The sequence below is a fragment of the Sus scrofa genome, chromosome 15 (genome assembly GCF_000003025.6).
Source record: "Sus scrofa isolate TJ Tabasco breed Duroc chromosome 15, Sscrofa11.1, whole genome shotgun sequence".
NCBI lineage: Eukaryota > Metazoa > Chordata > Mammalia > Artiodactyla > Suidae > Sus > Sus scrofa.
The window spans coordinates 115,534,050-115,552,650 of record NC_010457.5 but is presented as its reverse complement, the minus strand read 5'-3'; the positions used below and the strand labels follow the sequence as shown (position 1 = coordinate 115,552,650).

At 34.1% G+C, this 18,601-nt stretch overlaps 1 protein-coding gene across 42 annotated transcripts in view; it reads left to right on the top strand.

Annotated features, from left to right (window-relative positions):
* IKZF2 (IKAROS family zinc finger 2) overlaps window positions 1–18,601 on the top strand; it is a 165,344-nt gene that overhangs the window by 124,853 nt on the left and 21,890 nt on the right. For all 42 annotated transcript variants that reach the window (XM_021076006.1, XM_021075992.1, XM_021075976.1 and 39 more), the window contains one exon: window positions 18,015–18,152. In XM_021076006.1, the coding sequence (XP_020931665.1) occupies window positions 18,015–18,152 (138 nt within the window). The remainder of the gene's footprint in view (window positions 1–18,014; window positions 18,153–18,601) is intronic.

The window sequence follows — 18,601 nt, the reverse complement described above, 5'->3', positions numbered from 1 at the left end:
TATGTGTTTCCTGGCAGATGATAAATGCCAGTCCATTGTAAAAATTGAAGTTAATGGCTAACATTTAACGAGCTCTTATTTTGTAACAGGCACTGTTTTAAGGGCCTCATTTTACAGATATGTAGAATCAGATTTAAACAGAGAGAGATGCTAATATCCACACAGATCTGTAGTTTTGAATATCATGTGTATGATCCCTTAGGTCAACCTTTATCTTTTTAAGGTTATTATACTTTTACCTTATTTATTAATTTATATTTTACCAACAATGTATTATTTGGATTAGATTTTAAACACACAAAAAGTGCTCAACATAATAAAACTGAAGAGATATATAATGCTGAAATAAACAAAAATGTTCCCTAATGCTATGGGACATATAAAAATTAAAATAAATAAATATAAGACTAGTGTAACTTATCTATATGAGACTGCTTTTCAGATATCATGCTATGACATAGGAAAAATCATACCATTATATGCACATTTTATACAGTTTCCAGTATATTTGGGAAAAGCTGAGATGTAAACTCTGCTTTGCCTGACTCCAGAACCCATGCTCTCAGCCACCATAATCCTATTTCCCAAGCTTCATATAGCAGCCAGAATGTTATTTAAAAACCCAGTTTAAATCCTGTTATTCCCCTGCTTAAAGTCTTTTAATGGGGAGTTCCTGTCATGGCTCAGTGGTTAATAAGCCCAGCTGGTATCCATGAGGATGTGGGTTCAATCACTGTCCTCATTCAGTGGGTCAGGGATCTGGCATTGCCATGAGCTGTGGTGTAGGCCGGCAGCTACAGCTCTGACTCGATCCTTAGCTTGGGAACCTCCATATGCCACTGGTGCGACCCTAAAAAAAACAAAAACAACAATAAAAAATTATTTTAATGGCTTTCCATTGCTCTTGTAATAACCAAATTGCTATCAAATTGTTTATCATGGCCACGTTCTGCCTCCCTCTCCTATCTGTGCACTTGCCACTCTACCCCTCACGCTGTATTCTTTGCCACCTGAGGGTTCCTTTATTTTTCTTTATCCTTGGGATTTTTCACTGATGATCCTAGAAGTCTTCTACTTTCAGCTCTTTCCCCCAGTTCTTGGCATGGTCGCATCACTGTCCTTCAGATATTCGCTTCAGTGTCATCTCCTTGGAGAGAATGTACCTAAAGCATCCTCTTAACTCCTGTCTCTGTCTTGATCATCAAATCTCAGAAAGTTTGGGCCAGAATCTGTGGTTTTCTTTTTTTGTTTGTTTGTGCATATGTTACATGTCTGTCCTCACTTGAATGTAAATTTGTGAGACTGTGGACTTCCTTTGTCGTATTTATTAAGGTATTCCCAGCTCCCTGGGTGGTGCTTGGTACATAATAGATAATCAGAAATTTTTTGTTGGTTAATTGAATAATGAGGGCCATATGGTATAATATACTTCCCAGAAAAAGGAAAGGGATGAAAACATTGACCTATTCTAATTTCTATAGTCAGCTAATGCATATTTTTTAAGTTTGTCCATTACTATGTATAACTAAATAAACATTTAGTTTTTTTTCTTGTGAAATTATACCATTATATGCAATGGTGAAATTAGATGTAGCTCAGGACTGCTCTTTTTACTCACTCCTGGATAATAAACATAGCACTCATGAGTGATTGCCTTTCTCAGTTAAAAATTCTTGGTACCATTTGAAGAAGCTTAAAAAGCTCTAATAATGATCCAATAATGAAACAACATTTATTCACTCAACACATATTTCTTATTTATGTGCCAGGCATTTTTCTAGGCACCTGAGATACAGTAGTGAAGAAAAAAGATCTTGCTCCTGTGGATCTTAACACTTTAATGAAGGGAGATAGACAATCGATAGTAAATGTAGTAGATAAATAAATTGTATAATGTGTTAGAAGGTGATGAATGCTACAGGAAGAAAAAAAAAGTTATCTTATTGAGCATTTTTTGTATATCAAGTACCTTAAGTTTTCTTTATGCATATTTTTATATTTGTCACAAAAATGCTATGAATTAGGTACTGTTATTTAACTTAACCCAAGTTCTACACAGAGCTGATAGGTGTTAGGGCTCTTATTTAAAAACTAAGTATGAATCCCTATTGTGGATACATGGGTGTGTGTGTGTACATAAAATTCTTTACCCTATGTGAATACTCCATAAATTAGAGGAAGTTATATGCTTTCAATTTAATTGGACCTCTTTGATATCCAATTTTTTCTCACTTGGATTATTATAACTTCTGAAAGCCTTGCTTACTTCTCTGTGAGTTATTATAATATTGGAAAGTCAGATGAGAAAAGTAAAGAGAAAATATAAATCATATCAAAAAGGAAAATTTATGTGGTTTATTTGGTTACTTATTTATATATGTAGAAAGTTCTTGGCTTTTTACTTTTCATTCCCCATGATAAGTGTTTTGCACATTTGTAATAATGAAACAGTATCAAATATACCTGTTTGTCTTGTGTCTTAGGTTTTTACTTCACCATCTCCTTTCTGTATTATTAACTTTTTTCACCTTTATGATTTAGTGGCTCCTCTTCTTATTTCATCAGTCAGACAGACAGTTAAGTAATTATTGTTACATTTGCTATGAGAGAAGTGGGCCTCTTAGTTTAGTGGTTTATAAATATTATATTATGCTTGTATGTATCACACTTCAGGTAGTTGGTAAATATATGTGATATGGATAAAAAATTGACATATGTATTTTTAATGGTTGCAAAAATCCTGAGAGTTGAGTATCTATGTCTGTTTTTTAAGTAATTTATAAGCAAATATAGAAATAAATAATTACCTTCTATATAATAAAGAGCCTAGAAAGCATAACTGTTACACTGCCAAAATATTTTACAGTGTATATTTTGTTCATTTCCATTTAGCTTCCTTATTTAAGGTGTTCAGTTAAAGAAATCTTATGAAACTTGTTATTTAAACAGAGTGATAGAGAAGTAGATGTCAACAAATACACCCTTATGAGCGTAATCTTACGTGAGACTTTTTACAACTATGCATTTTTTTCACAATGAGCTAAAAATAAAAAGTAGTTTCTTTTGCTTTCAATTGTCTGTGATAGTTTTCATTTAAAAGGTTCATCCACACTTATGTATATTTCCCTTGATGCTTATGTCCTTATACTAAGTTTTTTATTTAATTTAAAATTTAATCTTACTACATTATAAAGCAAATGGAAATATTTGAATGGTTAGGTAATGCTGGCTCTGTGAACTCAAGGCTGATGTCTGTCTTGTTCACAGTTGTGTCCACTGCACTTGAATACATGTCAAATGAATGGTAAAAGAAGTATATGCTCTTGCTCAGCACTTGGCCAGTCCTATGGAAAAACAAACAGTAAAGTCTATTGATGCTGGCAGTGTGTGTCTGTTTGGTTATCACAGTTTCTCAATGTATGTCCACAGAAATATAGTTGCTTGAGAAATTAAGTAACAAAATACTTATATTTAAAATAATTTGGAGGAAACACTGGGTTGAACAGATTTTGTTTGCTTGTTTTGTTACTTTGAAAAGAACCTTGGTATATTCATGTACCTTGTGAATCTCTATGAAACCCACCTAAATGTACTAGTTCACACACATGTTTGAACATTTAACATTCTTCCTCCTCCCCAGCTTCCATTGGTAAATTCTGCCTAGAGAGATAAAAGTTATTTCATTGTAATAATTTTTGACAGACACCAAATTATACTGAAATGATTGAGTGTAACTGAGGTTCTCTTTGAAAAATAGCTCACTTTCAGGTAAGGATTTGTTGTCCTTCTAAAATAATTCACTTTCCACTTAAACATTCTATCAAAAAAATCTGCAGTCATTAAGACTTCTAAAGGTTTAGAAAAAAAGTAGATATGGATATTTCTCAAGTATTCTCTATCAGGCAGAATTTTGAAACTTAGGACAGTAAGATAAAATCACAAAGAGGAAAGTTAGCAATTTTTTTAACCACTTGAAAATTAAAAAGTTTAAACATCAAAAAGCCATAAATTAAGTACTCATAAGAAATCAAAGGATTATTAGCCTTAATATATACAGAGATTAAACAAATCGATAAGAAAGACAATAGCAGTAATAGTAACTGATAAATAGGTAAAGGTACCAAATAGATAATTTGAAAGGATAGCATAGAATGCTAATAAATTTTTGTTATTTTTCAATTTCACTAATGCAAATGATAAAGAAGTATGAATTATATTGAATTGTTTAGCACAAACTTCCCAAACTTTCTTCAAATTTAGAATTTATACATTTGCCAGGTAAAATCAGATGTCAGAATTCCGTTTTGTGCGTTTATTTATAAGAGTAGATGTATTTGATTTTACTAAGGGAAAATGAATGTGATGTGCGTAATGCTCTGTTACTGATTTTTTATGTGTCATGACAAATGGTAAATATATTTTCTGTATATAGATGTGTTTCTTTGCATGTTTCTTGTATGTGTAAACAAACGTACATCTATATAAAGAATAAAACATCTACCACATGTATTAGTGCTATTGTAATTTGTTTTATAGGTTTCACTAGGATAAATCTTGAAGTGACATATTTCAAGAGAATATAAGTGAACAAGACTTGATTGTGCTATATAACTTCATAACACCCTATGAATTTATGGTAAACATTTCTACTTCACAATTCTTTATGGCTATTTGATTTGCTCTTCCTTTTGGGGGATTCTTAGGAGTATAGGCACAAGTATTTCTTATTTCTAATTCCTCATAATGACAGATGGAGAAAATGCTAGTAAATTCTAGCAAATTTTTTTCTAATTGAATAGTTGCCAGGATTGTCAAGTTTCCTTACTGCATCTTCAATTTGTAATTCATTGTTCAGGTGAGTAATCTGTATCAACATCTCTAACATATTATACTGATAATTCTTCCCATTTTTAGGTAGTATAGAATTTTTGTGAAGGACAGTATGTCAAAGAAGAGTCTATATGTTAACTTTTGAGATAGCTGGGAATACTGATCCTGATATTGAATGTCTTAGGATCCTTAGTAGTGTAATTTATCTTCAAAGAATTATACTTATGAGGAACTTTATTTCACTTACCTGAATTGTCTTGATAATAAAACTTACAAAGTTAGTGGTATTAATTTCTTGGTATTTAACTCAATTAATAGTATAACTTTTATTTCCAATCATGATGAAGTATTAGGGGCCAGATTTACCCTCCTGTCTTGAACAACTAGAATATCAGACAAAATATATTAAATGGCTTTTAGACATTGAATAGATCCCTGACAGAAGAGAACAAAGGTACTAAGGCCTATGATTACCCAACCTAACTTCCTAGAAGCAGTTTTTAGGCCACAGTGCGGGAACGGCAAGCCCAAAAAGAGCCAGGCAATGTTACTCTGAAGAGACAGAGATCACAGTCCAGGAAGATCTGTATGCTTAGATACTCAAGGCAGAGTATCAGGTAGGAGGAAACTTCACAGAAAAAAAAACTTGAAATTTTTCATAGGGCCTCCTTTACTCTTTGGCTAAATAGTGATCTATCCATGTATATGAGGAAACTACCTAAACCTGGGGAAAGAAACATCAAAAAGCAGAAGGCCAAATAATTTCTGGAGTTCATGCAGAGCCAGGAATAGTGAATTCTTACCAGCTAATGTGGAAAGACTCTGTAATATGCAGGGCACTGAGTTAAGTCTTGAAAAGAGTATTGCCTTAGTACTGGGACTAAATTAACCTTGAGATTAAAACATTCTCTGCATCTGCCCTAAAGCATAAAAAAAAAAAAATACAAAAAGGATTAAACTGATTCCAAGTAATGTAATGCATACCAGCACCAATAAACCATACTTTAAAGAAGTGCAGCAAAATCTAGATCCCACTAATGTAAAATTCACAATATCCAGCACCCATTAAAAAAAAAAAAAAATCAACAGATGAGCAAAGAAGATGGAAAATACCACCCACAATGAGTAGAAATACCAGTCAATAGAAACAGACCTAGAAATGACCAGATAATGGAATTAGCAGACAAGGTTGATAAAACAGCTGTTATAAATATGCTCCATATGTTCACAAATATAAAAGAAAACATGAATGTGATGAGAATAGAAGTAGTACTTGGAGGAAAATATGTATAATTAGGTGCTAATATTAGAAAATAAAAAAAGTTTCAATCAGTTAAGCTTGCTTCTTAAATTAAGAAAGAGGAGTACATTAAATCTCAAGTGTGTAAAGGAAGGAACTAATAAAGAGAAAGCTGAAAAATATGAGAGAAAAATCAATGAAGTAAAAGGTTGATTCTATGAAAAAATCAATAAATGGATAAACTTGTAGCCAAGATCAAGCAGTACAAAGACAGAACATCCAGTTTCCCAAATTAGAAATGAAAATGAGAATCACTAAAACTCCTGTAGCTATTGCAAGTATAGTACAGAAATATTTTAAGTTTATGTCAATAAATTAGAGCTGATAAAATAAACAAATGTCTTGAAACATAGAAATTATTGAAGCTCATTCAAGAAGAAGTAGATATTCTGAATAGCTTAACATTCCTTCCAGGAATTGAAATTATAGTTAAAAACATTCCCACAAAGAAAATACCTGATGACTTCACTTGTAAATACTGTCAAATATTTAAGGAAGAAATAATTTAGAGAGAAAATTTCTTCCAGTGACTGGAAAGGGGAGTAATACTTCAAAACATTATATGAGTTCAGCATTATCCTGATACCAAAACCAAAGACATTATAATCTGAGATAACTATATAGCATATCCCTTATGAACATAAATGTACAAATCCTTAACCAAATTTTAGCAAGTAGAATCCAGAAATAAATATATATATACATATATATATATATAATGATGAAGTAGGGTTTGTCACAGGAATTCAAAGTTGATTTAACACTAGAAAAATCAAACAATATAATTCTCCTTATTAAAAACTAAGAAACCTCAATAATCATCTTCATAGATGCAAAAAAGCATTTGACCTAATTTAGTATTTATATACATGGTAAAAATTATCAGCAATAGAATAGGAAGGAACTTTCTCAACAGAATAAAAACTATAGCATATTCGATGAAATAAAAAGCAATAAAAAGTAGTAAACTACCAATATAACACAACAGCATTGATGAATCTCAAAGTCATTATGCTGAGTTAAACTAAAGGCAAGACTATGTATTGTATGATTCAGTTTATATGGAATCCTAAAAAAGGCAAAATTGTGACAGAAGCAGATCAGTGGTTGCCAAGGGCTAAGTGTGGGGAAGGAAATTGGTACAAAGGAGCAAGAGGGGATTTTTTTAAGGTGACGGATATAGGAATGTTTTAATTGTGGTGGTGGTTATACAACCATATGCACTTCCAAACTCCTTGACTTGTGTACTTAAAGTGAGTGAATTTTATTTTCATGTAAGCTATCCCTTGATAAAGTTGATTTAAAAAATAAAACTGTTAACCCCAAATTCCCAATCCATCCCACTCCCTCCCCCTCCCCATTGAGAAAAAAGAATCTACACATGTATGTGTAGCTGGGTCACCTTGCTGTACTGTAGAAAATTGACAACACTCTAAACCAGCAATAATGGAAAACATAAAAATCATTATAAATGAACAAAAATAAAAATAAAACTCTGCATGTATTACAGCTCAGATGTGAACAAGGTGGTTGGTTGGAAGTGCCAGTGATCATGTGATAGACCCCTACTTTAATATATCAAGTCAGGAAAGTGGTAACTCTAAAACTGTTTTCCCTCTCGATCCTCTCTTTTTTATTTATCCTTTCTCCAAGAGCCTCAAAATTATGATTGGGGAAAAAAAATGACTTAATGACTTTAGCTGTGTTCTGACAATATTCCAGTTGGCACTTAATGTAGCATTGTGGGAATGGGAAAGCTAAGAGTCTCACAATCAACACCCTGGCAAACCATTTATCTTTTACTTGGGGAGCTGATTCTTTTCCATGCAGTTCTTTCTAATGTGAAATAACGCCAGATAGCCCTCTAAAAAGACAGCAGCAGTATACCAGCAGTCTAAGAGAAATTGATCAATGTAACTTTATCCACTTGAATTTTAAAATTGAGACCCACAGGTCAATTGGAAGTAGAATTGATGTAAGGTTTAAATTGGATCACTGTCCTCAAGATCTGTACTTAACATACAGTAGTAAACTCCCATACTGAAATAAATACACCTTTTTTTATATTGTTATCAGCAATAAATAAAATGATACTTCATTCACAGGCTGTTCACATTTTAATCCCCAAATTTCTTATAAAAGCAAGGATAATTTTAACACCTTAATTAATACAATTGAGAGCATTAATGACAGGGTTAAGAAAATTAATATTTACTTCAAAAAGAAATTTTAACTCAGTTTCAGACCTAGAGAATGTGATGATTTTTGAGTTTCTATAGACCACTGTTTTTCAGCTTCAGTTTATAAGCAACCACCAGGGAAACTTGTTCAACATGTAAACCTCAGAATACTACTCCTGGAAATTCTGGGTCCAACATGGACCCAGGAATCTGCATTTCAACAGACACTCCAAGTAATTCTAACATTAAGGGAGCATGCAGTTCACATTTTGAGAACCATTGCAAATGGCTAAGCTAAAACATATTTGTATATAGGTAGGGAATGTTATATTTTAACAGACAGCTAAATAAATGTAGTTTAGAATAGAGGAGATATTTAGTTTTACATTTCCACGAATTTCCTTGTCTTACAAATTGTGATCACTTTTTGTGTGGCTAAGCTTTACTAATATCTCAAGCTCCTATTTATCAAAATAGAGAGTGACACATGCTTACAGAGCCATAGCCTACCAACATTTAAAAGGATATTGCCTATTGCTGTCTAAACCTCATGAAATGAAAAGCTACATTTGTCTTTACTCCTTAAAACCCCACTAAAATAAAAGTAGATTTTTATAGAAATATAAACCCCTAAGACCAAAGACAAAGGGAAAGGATAGAATAGCAGCCAAGAGAAAGATGGAAAGAAGGTAGAGGGAGGAGTGGTAACAGACCCTGGAACTTCTAGTGATTATAGAAGGAATGAAGGATGAATAGCAAAGCCATTTGGCACTAGAGAATCCTGAAAAATCTCGACTTGGAAGAGACGGGACCGTTGAAGGCAGGGATGAAACTGTGGACTAAAGATAAAAGAATTGCAAAATACAGAACAGACTACAGAGCCACTTTCTCTCACTACAGCCAACCAGTGAATCCTCCCCCTTCCCCTTGCAGGAAAATCAAGATTTATTCTTTGGGAATATTAAATTGGAAAGGTTCTAGCTTAGAGACTCCGGAAAAGTAGAGGGTAGGAGAAAACAAAAGACTGAAAGCAGGGAGATTATGTGAAAGACTGCAACTGAACATTTAAATTCCTGGTCCCATATCTTCAGACTACTAACATCCAGCTTCTTATTCCCCGTAGGGCTGGAAATTAGAGGCATCTTCTCTAAGGGAATTGAAAGATCCTAGAGAAAAACATGGATACTAATATTTGGGGGTCTGACAATGAAAAGGTTGGTTCATTACCTGGTCACTCTACAGGAGTTCACCAACCTCACCTTTGTTTCCTGAACTTCCAGTTAGCTTTTTAGTGCTTTACTGTTAAATATGAAAGGACAAAATAAATATTTAGGCATCAGACATTTAAGGAAAGCCTCCAATACAGACACCAATATTATAAAAAAAAAAAAATGCCAGAGAAGACAATAAAAAAGAGAACTTTAAAAAAAAATACTCAGAGAAATGTTATTGTACCCAGGAAAAAAACACAAGGACACTATTTTTGAGAAAAAAAAAAAAAAAAAGAGAGAGAGAGAGAGCGAGCTCATAGAAATTTATGTTAACCGGAAAATATTTCACAGAAAGATTCAAAGAAAAAGGTGAGGAGTTTTACTAAAGTTAACAAAGGTAAAAGGATAATTAATATGAGGAGGGAAAGAAATTTCAAGAATCAGTCCAGAAGATCTAACCTCAAACTAATAGAAATTCCAAACTGAGAGGACAGAGAAATAGATTATGACTAGATGGAGGTGAGCAGAGAGAAGACACTTTCAGTAAGTGTCCTTTAGAGGTATTTGATTTTTTTTCAAATATGGGCATAATAACCATGGTAAAAAAAAATAATTATTAAAGTAAATAAAAGGACTAAGAATGCTAAGGCAAACTAAGTCAACATCATAATTCTAGAATCTGGGAAAAATTGTTACCTAACAGCAGCAACAAAAATATTATAACATGGGAAAATGTACAAGATATATTGTTCAGTAAAATAAGCAGACTGTAAAATACAGTGTATAAAATGACCCAATTTTGTAACAAAATATATCCTTTCATGCATAGAAAAAATACCTGATGAGATAAAAATGTTAAAGATACTTATCTCTTGGGAGTTCCTTTTGTGGGGTGGTGGAAACAAATCTGACTAGTATCCTCGAAGATGCAGGTTCGATCCCTGGCCTCCCTCAGCATTGGGGATCTGGTGTTCTATAAGCGGTGGTGTAAGTCACAGACATGACTTGGATCCCACGTTGCTGTGGCTATGGTATAGGCCAGTGGCTGTAGCTCTGATTTAACCCCTAGCCTGGGAACTTCCATATGCCATAGGTGAGGCACAAAAAAAGCAAAAAAAAAAAAAAGTAATAATAATAATTAGTAAAGATATTTATCTCTAAGTGATATAATTATGAACATTTTCTGGTGAATTTTAAAATTTCCTATATGGATAAATTGCCTTATTTAAAAGTAAAAAAAAAAAAAAAAGAAAAAACAGGGAAAACCAGTGAGAGGAAAATATTTAAAGAGTTAGGAAATTATGTCATTCATGAAAATGCCATCTGTTAGTTCTTGCTGTGGACAAATCCCATGCTGAACACCTTGGAGTTTACAAAGATATGAGACATTACTTTTGTTTCTCAAGGGGCTCACAGTCTAACATGGAGATCAAATTGAGTGTAGAAATACAGTTGATTCTTGAACAACATAGGAGTTAGGGGCACCAGCCCCCACTCCCTTGGAGTGGAAAATCCACACTTAACTTTACAGTCAGCCCTCCATATCCATGATTCCACATTTGTGGATTCAACCAACTGCAGGCTGTGTAGTACTTTATTTATTAAAAAGGATTCATATTAAGTGAACCTGTGCAGTACAAACCCATGTTGTTTATGATCAAATGTAACCACAAATAATACAAGACAGAATGTTATATGTATCCTAAATATGAGGGCCAATACAGTTATAGTTCTTTAGGAGGAAAGATCACTTTGGGATGGAACATGCTTAGGGAGGTTTGGAATAGAAGGGTGAGTGGGATTTTGAGAGGCAGAAATTGTGTGCAGCCATTCCTAAAAGAACCAAGACTCAGAATTGTTAAAGTGCAAGGTAATTTTGGCTTGATCCTGGGTAGAAGATGCGATCTATCCTTTGGGACCAGGCAGTGTAGGATGCTGAACTCCAGGTACAGGGATTTGGACTTAGTCCAATAGAAGAATCATTGAAGGTTCTTGAGGGAAGCAAAATAATTACACAAAGGGAGGGAATACTTGACTTGAAATCTCTTATGCTAGCCCAAGATAGTGATAATGAAGACTTGAACTAGAAATTTGGTTCTGGAATGAGAAGGAGGGATAAACCTGAGTGATTAATATTTGGATGTGGGAAAAGAGGTAGGAGGCAACAAAAGTGGCTGCCTTATGAATGTGGTTTATTAAAACAGTGGTTAACACTAGCACAAAGAGTCAGAATAAAGAAGTAGTTTTGTAGAGGAAGATAATTTTGGGCATGTTGAACTTTAGATTTCAGAGGACCATGAATGAGGCAATACTCAAAAGGCATTTGGAAGTATGAGTTTGAAGTGCAGTGATTCAGCAAATACAAATTGAGTACCTCCTATGTTTAATGACTGTGTTAAGTACTATCAATTTAAAACTGAGTGAAACATGACCTCTGTCCTCATGGCAGAGTTTATTTGGATGAGGGAGATACATCAAATGGATAATTACAATGCAATTATCGTAAGCAATGCATTTACAGAATGTGGACAGAGTGCTGTGGAAGCACACAGGAGGAATCTGTCTCCTGGGGTTCACCATGATCATTTTAAAATGTTTGTGACAAATAGGAGCTTTCGAACATGGAATATTATCCCAGCATGATATGGACATTTCATAGAAATGAGGGCCTAATCTAGAAGGAAAAGCAGGAAAAGACTATACTGAGAACAAAACCTGGAAGTTCAGTATATATTTACCAAGTAGGAAAAGGTTGAGAAGCTAGTGAGAGAGGATGCAGAATCTGAACCCAGAAGCTACAACAGGAGATTCAAAGCTCTTGAAATTTGATAGTGACCAGAAATTAGGAAGATCTAGGATTGATGCAAGTCTACTGGATTTAGCATTTCAGAGACTACTGATGACTTTTTAAAAATATTTCAGTAAGAACAGAATGCAAGTGTTTCAAAGGATGAGACTGTATAAATATGTAAAAAGAAAAGTAGTAAGATATTGGGCCTCTTCTATGAATATATATACACATTATGTTATACATATTAGCTCATACAGTTGGTAACTCTTACCCAGTTAAACTCACCATATATGGGGAATTAATATAAACAATATTTTCACGACCTTGATTTTTTTAGGAAATAAGGATGATCCTAAACTTATTGTAGTAATTATTTATGATGTATATGTAAATCAAATCATTATGCTGTACCCTTTAAACTTATACATTGCTATATGTCCATACATTGCTATATCTCAATAAAACCAGAAGAATTTAAAAAAAGAAACATTAAAGAACTGATAGGAAATGGCATCATGGGGATAGTAGAGCCATTGGATTTGGCAGGGCCTCTTGATGATGTTTTAAAATAATTTTCAAAACTTCCCTTAAAAAAGACACATGCACTAGCATGTTCATTGCAGCACTATTCGCAGTAGCCAAGACATGGAAACAACCCAAATGTCCATTGACAGATGATTGTATTAGGAAGATGTGGTATATATACACAATGGAATACCACTCAGCCTTAAAAAAAGAGCAAAATAATGCCACTTGCAGCAACATGGATGGAACTAGAGACTCTCATACTGAGTGAAGTAAGCCAGAAAGAAAGACAAATACCATCTGATATCACTTATGTCTGGAATCTAATATACAGCACAAATGAAACTTTCCACAGAAAAGAAAATCATGGACTTGGAGAATAGACTTGTGGTTGCCGAGGGGGAGGGGGAGGGAGTGGAATGGACTGGGAGTTTGGGGTTAATAGATGCAAACTGTTGATCTTGGAGTGGATTAGCAATGAGATCCTGCTGTTCAGCACTGAGAACTGTGTCTAGTCACTTATGATGGAGCATGATAATGGGAGAAAAAAGAATGTATACATGTATGTGTAACTGGGTCACCATGCTGTATAGTAGGAAAAAAAATTGTATTGGGGAAATAAAAATTAAAGAAATAAAAAATAATAATTTTCAAAAGAGTAATTTGGGCATGATCTTGCCTTTGAAGGAGCGAAGTACTTGAGAACAAATAGAAAGAGGTGACAGTGGTTCCTGGAAACACTGGTTCTCCTTCACCCGCACTCCATTGTCTGACTAACTTCTACTTTTTTTTTCAGTAATCACTCTAAATATTCATACTTCAGGCAGACCATCCTGTCCAACCTTCTAAATTGGGGCCCCTGTGTTGTACTGGCTTACCATTTTTTAGCTCTGTAGAAACTACCACAATTTGTAATGTACAGCTTATGCATTTGTTAAATGTTTGTCTTCCTCACCTGACAGATACAGGAGAACAGGCAGAATAGGGAGAATTTGCTCCCTACTTTATGTTCCAGCCTCATCCCAGTGTTGGTACACAGTAGGTGTTTAATAAATAAGTATTAAATGAGAGATGTAGAAGGATAAGGTAGAGCATTTCCAGAGCAGATTTCTTGAATATGAGAGAGATACATGAGATATCAAAGTTCAGCACATTGCCCAGTGTGTGGATTGCTGGAATGGAATGCAGGTGAAGATTTAGGGAAATTTAGAGCAATTTACTAAAATATCTGTTGTACTCACCAAGAACAAGGATAGGATGAAGAGGAAAGAGTGATGTTTTTAAGCAATAGATGACAAAATGGGAGAAGCTGCAGTAAAGCAGACTGGGTAGACTTCTAAAATGAGGGGACTACAAAGTATACTGTCTTATTCCTTACCTGGTGAGTTGGGACTTTATAGAGTGTTGCGAGTCAAAGGGAGCCGAAGGGAATTATGTTTTAATTAAGTTGAAAAGGTGTCAAGATGCTTAGAGAAATGAGGAGACAAAAATATGGGAGGATATGTTCACAGTATAACATAGGTATCACAGGACCCAATACAACAGGACTTAAAAAGAGAAGGACCATAATGAGGGAACTAGTTTATAGTGGGCTATTAACTAGAGTGCACACACTTAATAAGTATTAATTGCCTAATACACTTGTTTAGAGCAGATTCAGCAAGGCTTTTGTAATATGTAGCCCCATGTCTTAGAATGCAGTTACATGTAAATCTAGTTGTTATTTATACTGGCGTTTTTGACTAAAACTATTCTCATATTTTTTTAATGCTCTCACACAGCACTATAAGAGTTTTCACAATATACAGTTACCTGGGTTTTTACTTCCCAGAAATTCTTGTTCTAAAAAATAGAAGTTACTTTTTCCTAGTATTTTTAGAAATGACTAATCCAGCCTTAGACACCTTTTTTTTTTTTTTTTTTTTTTTTTTTTTTTTGCATTGGGGCAAGTCTTCTTACTTTATTCATAGGGAAATTTTAATTGCCAGAATGCACAAGAAACTTTTCATCTCTCAATAGAAAAACAAAACAAAATAAAAAGCAACAGGAAAACAGTTTCCAAAATAGCATTAATTCAATGTCACAGAAAAATTTCCACTTAATAGACTTTTCTTCTATTTCTAGAAACAAAATTTTAAAGTAGGTATACGGAAGATAGACTTACAGTAATTACGTCTATGTAATTCCATGTTAGAAACTTGAATTGGAACACTAACTTATAATAATTACTTTCTTGCCAAATGTAAACATTTTTATAAAGATTGTGAGCGATAACCCTTAGCTCCTGTGATGGTATGTCTTTTTTTAAAAGAAAACTCAATGAATTGTGTTACATTTCTAGTTATGCAATGATCATCACAACCCAATTTTATAGCATTTCTATCCCAAACCCCCAGCCCATGCCTCCCGCTATAGCCTGTCTTGTTTGGTAACCATAAATTTTTCAAAATCTGTGAGTCAGTTTCTGTTTTGTAAAGTTCATTATATCCTTTTTTTAGAGTCCACACATAAGTGATAGCATGTGATGTTTGTCTCACTGTCTAACTTCACTTGGCATGGTAATTTCTAAGTCCATCCATGGTGTTGCAAATGCCATTATTTCATTTCCTTTTTATGACTGAGTATATTCCATTGTATAAATGTACCACATCTTTATCCACTCTTCTGTTGATGGACATTTAGTTTGCTTCCATGTTTTGGCTATTGTATATAGTGCTGCAATGAATGTTGGGGTACATGTATCTTTTTGAGTCATGGTTTTTTCTGGATAGATGCCTAGGAGTGGGATTGCTGAATCAAATGATAATTCTATTTTTAGTTTTCTGAGGAATCTCCATACGATTTTCCATAGTGGTTGCACCAATTTTCATTTCTAACCAGCAGTATAATAGGGTTCCCTTTTCTCCACACCCTCTCCAGCTTTTTTTTTTTTTCCCCACTGTACAGCAAGGGGATCAAGTTATCCTTACATGTATACATTACAATTACATTTTTTCCCCATCCTTTGTTCTGTTGCAACATGAGTATCTAGACAAAGTTCTCAATGCTATTCAGCAGGATCTCCTTGTAAATCTATTCTAAGTTGTGTCTGATAAGCCCAAGCTCCCGATCCCTCCCACTCCCTCTCCCATCAGGCAGTGGATTCGGAAGATGTGGCATATACACACAATGGAATACTACTCAGCCATAAAAAAAGAATGACATAATGCCATTTGCAGCAACATGGATGGAACTAGAGAATCTCATACTGAGTGAAATGAGCCAGAAAGACAAGGACAAATACCATATGATATCACTTATAACTGGAATCTAATATCCAGCACAAATGAACATCTCTCCAGCATTTATTTGTAGACTTTTTGATGATGGCCATTCTGGCTGGTGTATGGTGGTAACTTATAGTAGTTTTAATTTGCACTTCTCTAATAATTAGTGATGTTGAACATCTTTTAATGTCTTTTTTGGCCATTTGTATGTCTTCTTTGGAGAATTGTCTGTTTAGATCTTCCCAATTTTTGATGGGGTTGTTTGTTTTTTTGGTATTGAGCTACAGGAGGTGTTTATTTTGGAGATTAATTCCATGATTTTTGCTTCATTTACAAATATTTTCACCCATTCCATGGGCTGTCTTTTCATTTTGTTTAGGGTTTTCTTTGCTATGCAAAAACTTTTAAGTTTAATTAGGTCCCATTTGTTTATTTTTGTTTTTATTACCATTACTCTAGGAGGTGGATCTGAGAAGATATTGCTGTGGTGTATGTCAGAAAGTGTTCGGCCTATGTTTTCCTTTGAGTTTTAGAGTATCTGGTCTCATATTTAGGTCTTAATCCATTTTGAGTTTATTTTAGTGTATGGTGTTAGGGAAACTTGTTTTTTAAGACAGTTTACAAAAAATTATGATTATGAAATAACTGAATTGAGTTTATATACACCTCAAATACAGTCTAAAGGTTTGTTTCTTTGTTTGAAATCAATATAGTGAAATTTTTATACAGCCATGAATACCTTGCCTTGTTAAAGCTTTTCAGTTCTGTTATGATCAGCATCATAGCATGGGTTTGTAAGGGGACTAGAGTTAGGGATGCTATCTTTGACCATGAAAAAGAGTTGTCTATTTGTCCTCTGGGTAAAAGGGAATGATTCCTAAGGGAGTCAAATTAGAGCAGCTGACCTGATTCACACTGTGCTTTACTGAGGGCAACAGACCACCTGGTGTTTTATGGTTTTCTGTATCCATTCAAAACCAAGAATCAAAGTGCTCTATGATATCCTTGTCAATAGTTATACGTGAAAACACAGTTCTTTCCCTAAATGTGTTTTTTTTTCCTTCTAAATTTTTTAAGCTTTTTTTTTTTTTTTTTAGTGCGAGTGTTGGAGTATTTTACCAGGCATGCTGAGATATAGTTCTCTGGCATATTAGAAAAGAATTAATTTCCTAAATGTGAAATATGTAATTAAGTATCACTGTCATTATTTAACTAAATATGTTAGGGCTTCAGCAGTTACTGTTAATAATTCTGACTCAAAGCATGCAGTAGGTTAATTCTTGGTAACATAAGAACAGTGCTGATGTAAGAGAATAGACTTTGCTGCAACGTTTTTCATGTGTGAATAGTTACTACCATGGTGGAAAGAAAAGAGAAACTCTCTGCTTTTATCTGTACTTTTTCTCATGACTTGAATTCTTTTTAGTCTTCTTGGTACCCATGAATAATCTTTTCATTAAATGTTCACATTTTGGGTTGTTGCATTTTAGTTTCCTTCAGTAAAATTCTCTTCTTACCACCACCCCCCAATAAATAAAAATAATTCTTATGATGTATATAGGACACTCCTGATTTGTCTTTTGAACAAATCAAAGCTGAGAAAATTATGTTAGTGTTAAGAGTCAGATAATTTGAAGATTGATCATCAGGCTCTCATGATCTAGGATACAGTCAGAGCATGATTTTGATTCAGTATTTCCCCCATCACCAAAGGTACGATCTGCCTTTTCTTGCTGTCTTTTAATCTTGGTAGAAATTTACTATCTTTAATCGCCAAAATCAGAGTACAGAGGAGGAAGAGATTTAAGTCTGAAAAGCATATAAGTGCTTCCCCCAGACTATCAAAAGTTAGCTGTTAATTTTGCTTCAGATGAGGCTTGACAGCACACTGATCTTGCCTTCTCTTCACAGTGGGTAAACCTCACAAGTGCAACTACTGTGGACGAAGCTACAAGCAGCGTAGTTCACTGGAGGAGCACAAGGAACGCTGCCACAACTATCTCCAGAATGTCAGCATGGAGGCTGCCGGGCAGGTCATGAGTCACCATGGTGGGTAGCAATTGCATTCACAGCTTTCATTCTCCTCTCTACTGCTTTCACATTTTTTTTATGGGTTAACTAGTTCTCTCTACCCTTCAGCATGAAGGTAAAAATCTCTCTCTGTTTTAAAGCAATTTTAGATCATGTTCGCTTCGTATGGGATTATCTTTTTAATAAGCACTTGAAGTGAGTTGAACTTTGGGACACTTTGCAAACAAACTATATTGGGTTTTTATGATACATCCAAATTATTTTCTGATAGCCTGTGTTTGAATTAACATCATAATGGCAGCTGGCCTTGAATACACAAAAAGTAAGGTATTGTTTACTTTTCTTTTTCATTGGCTGCACCAAATAGTTTGAGATATTTTCACAGAAGTCTATAGGTTTTCTAAAAGAAGTACTTGGTTATTTGTGTATTTTCATTTCTCTTAGGTAAGTGATCAGTGATATAATCG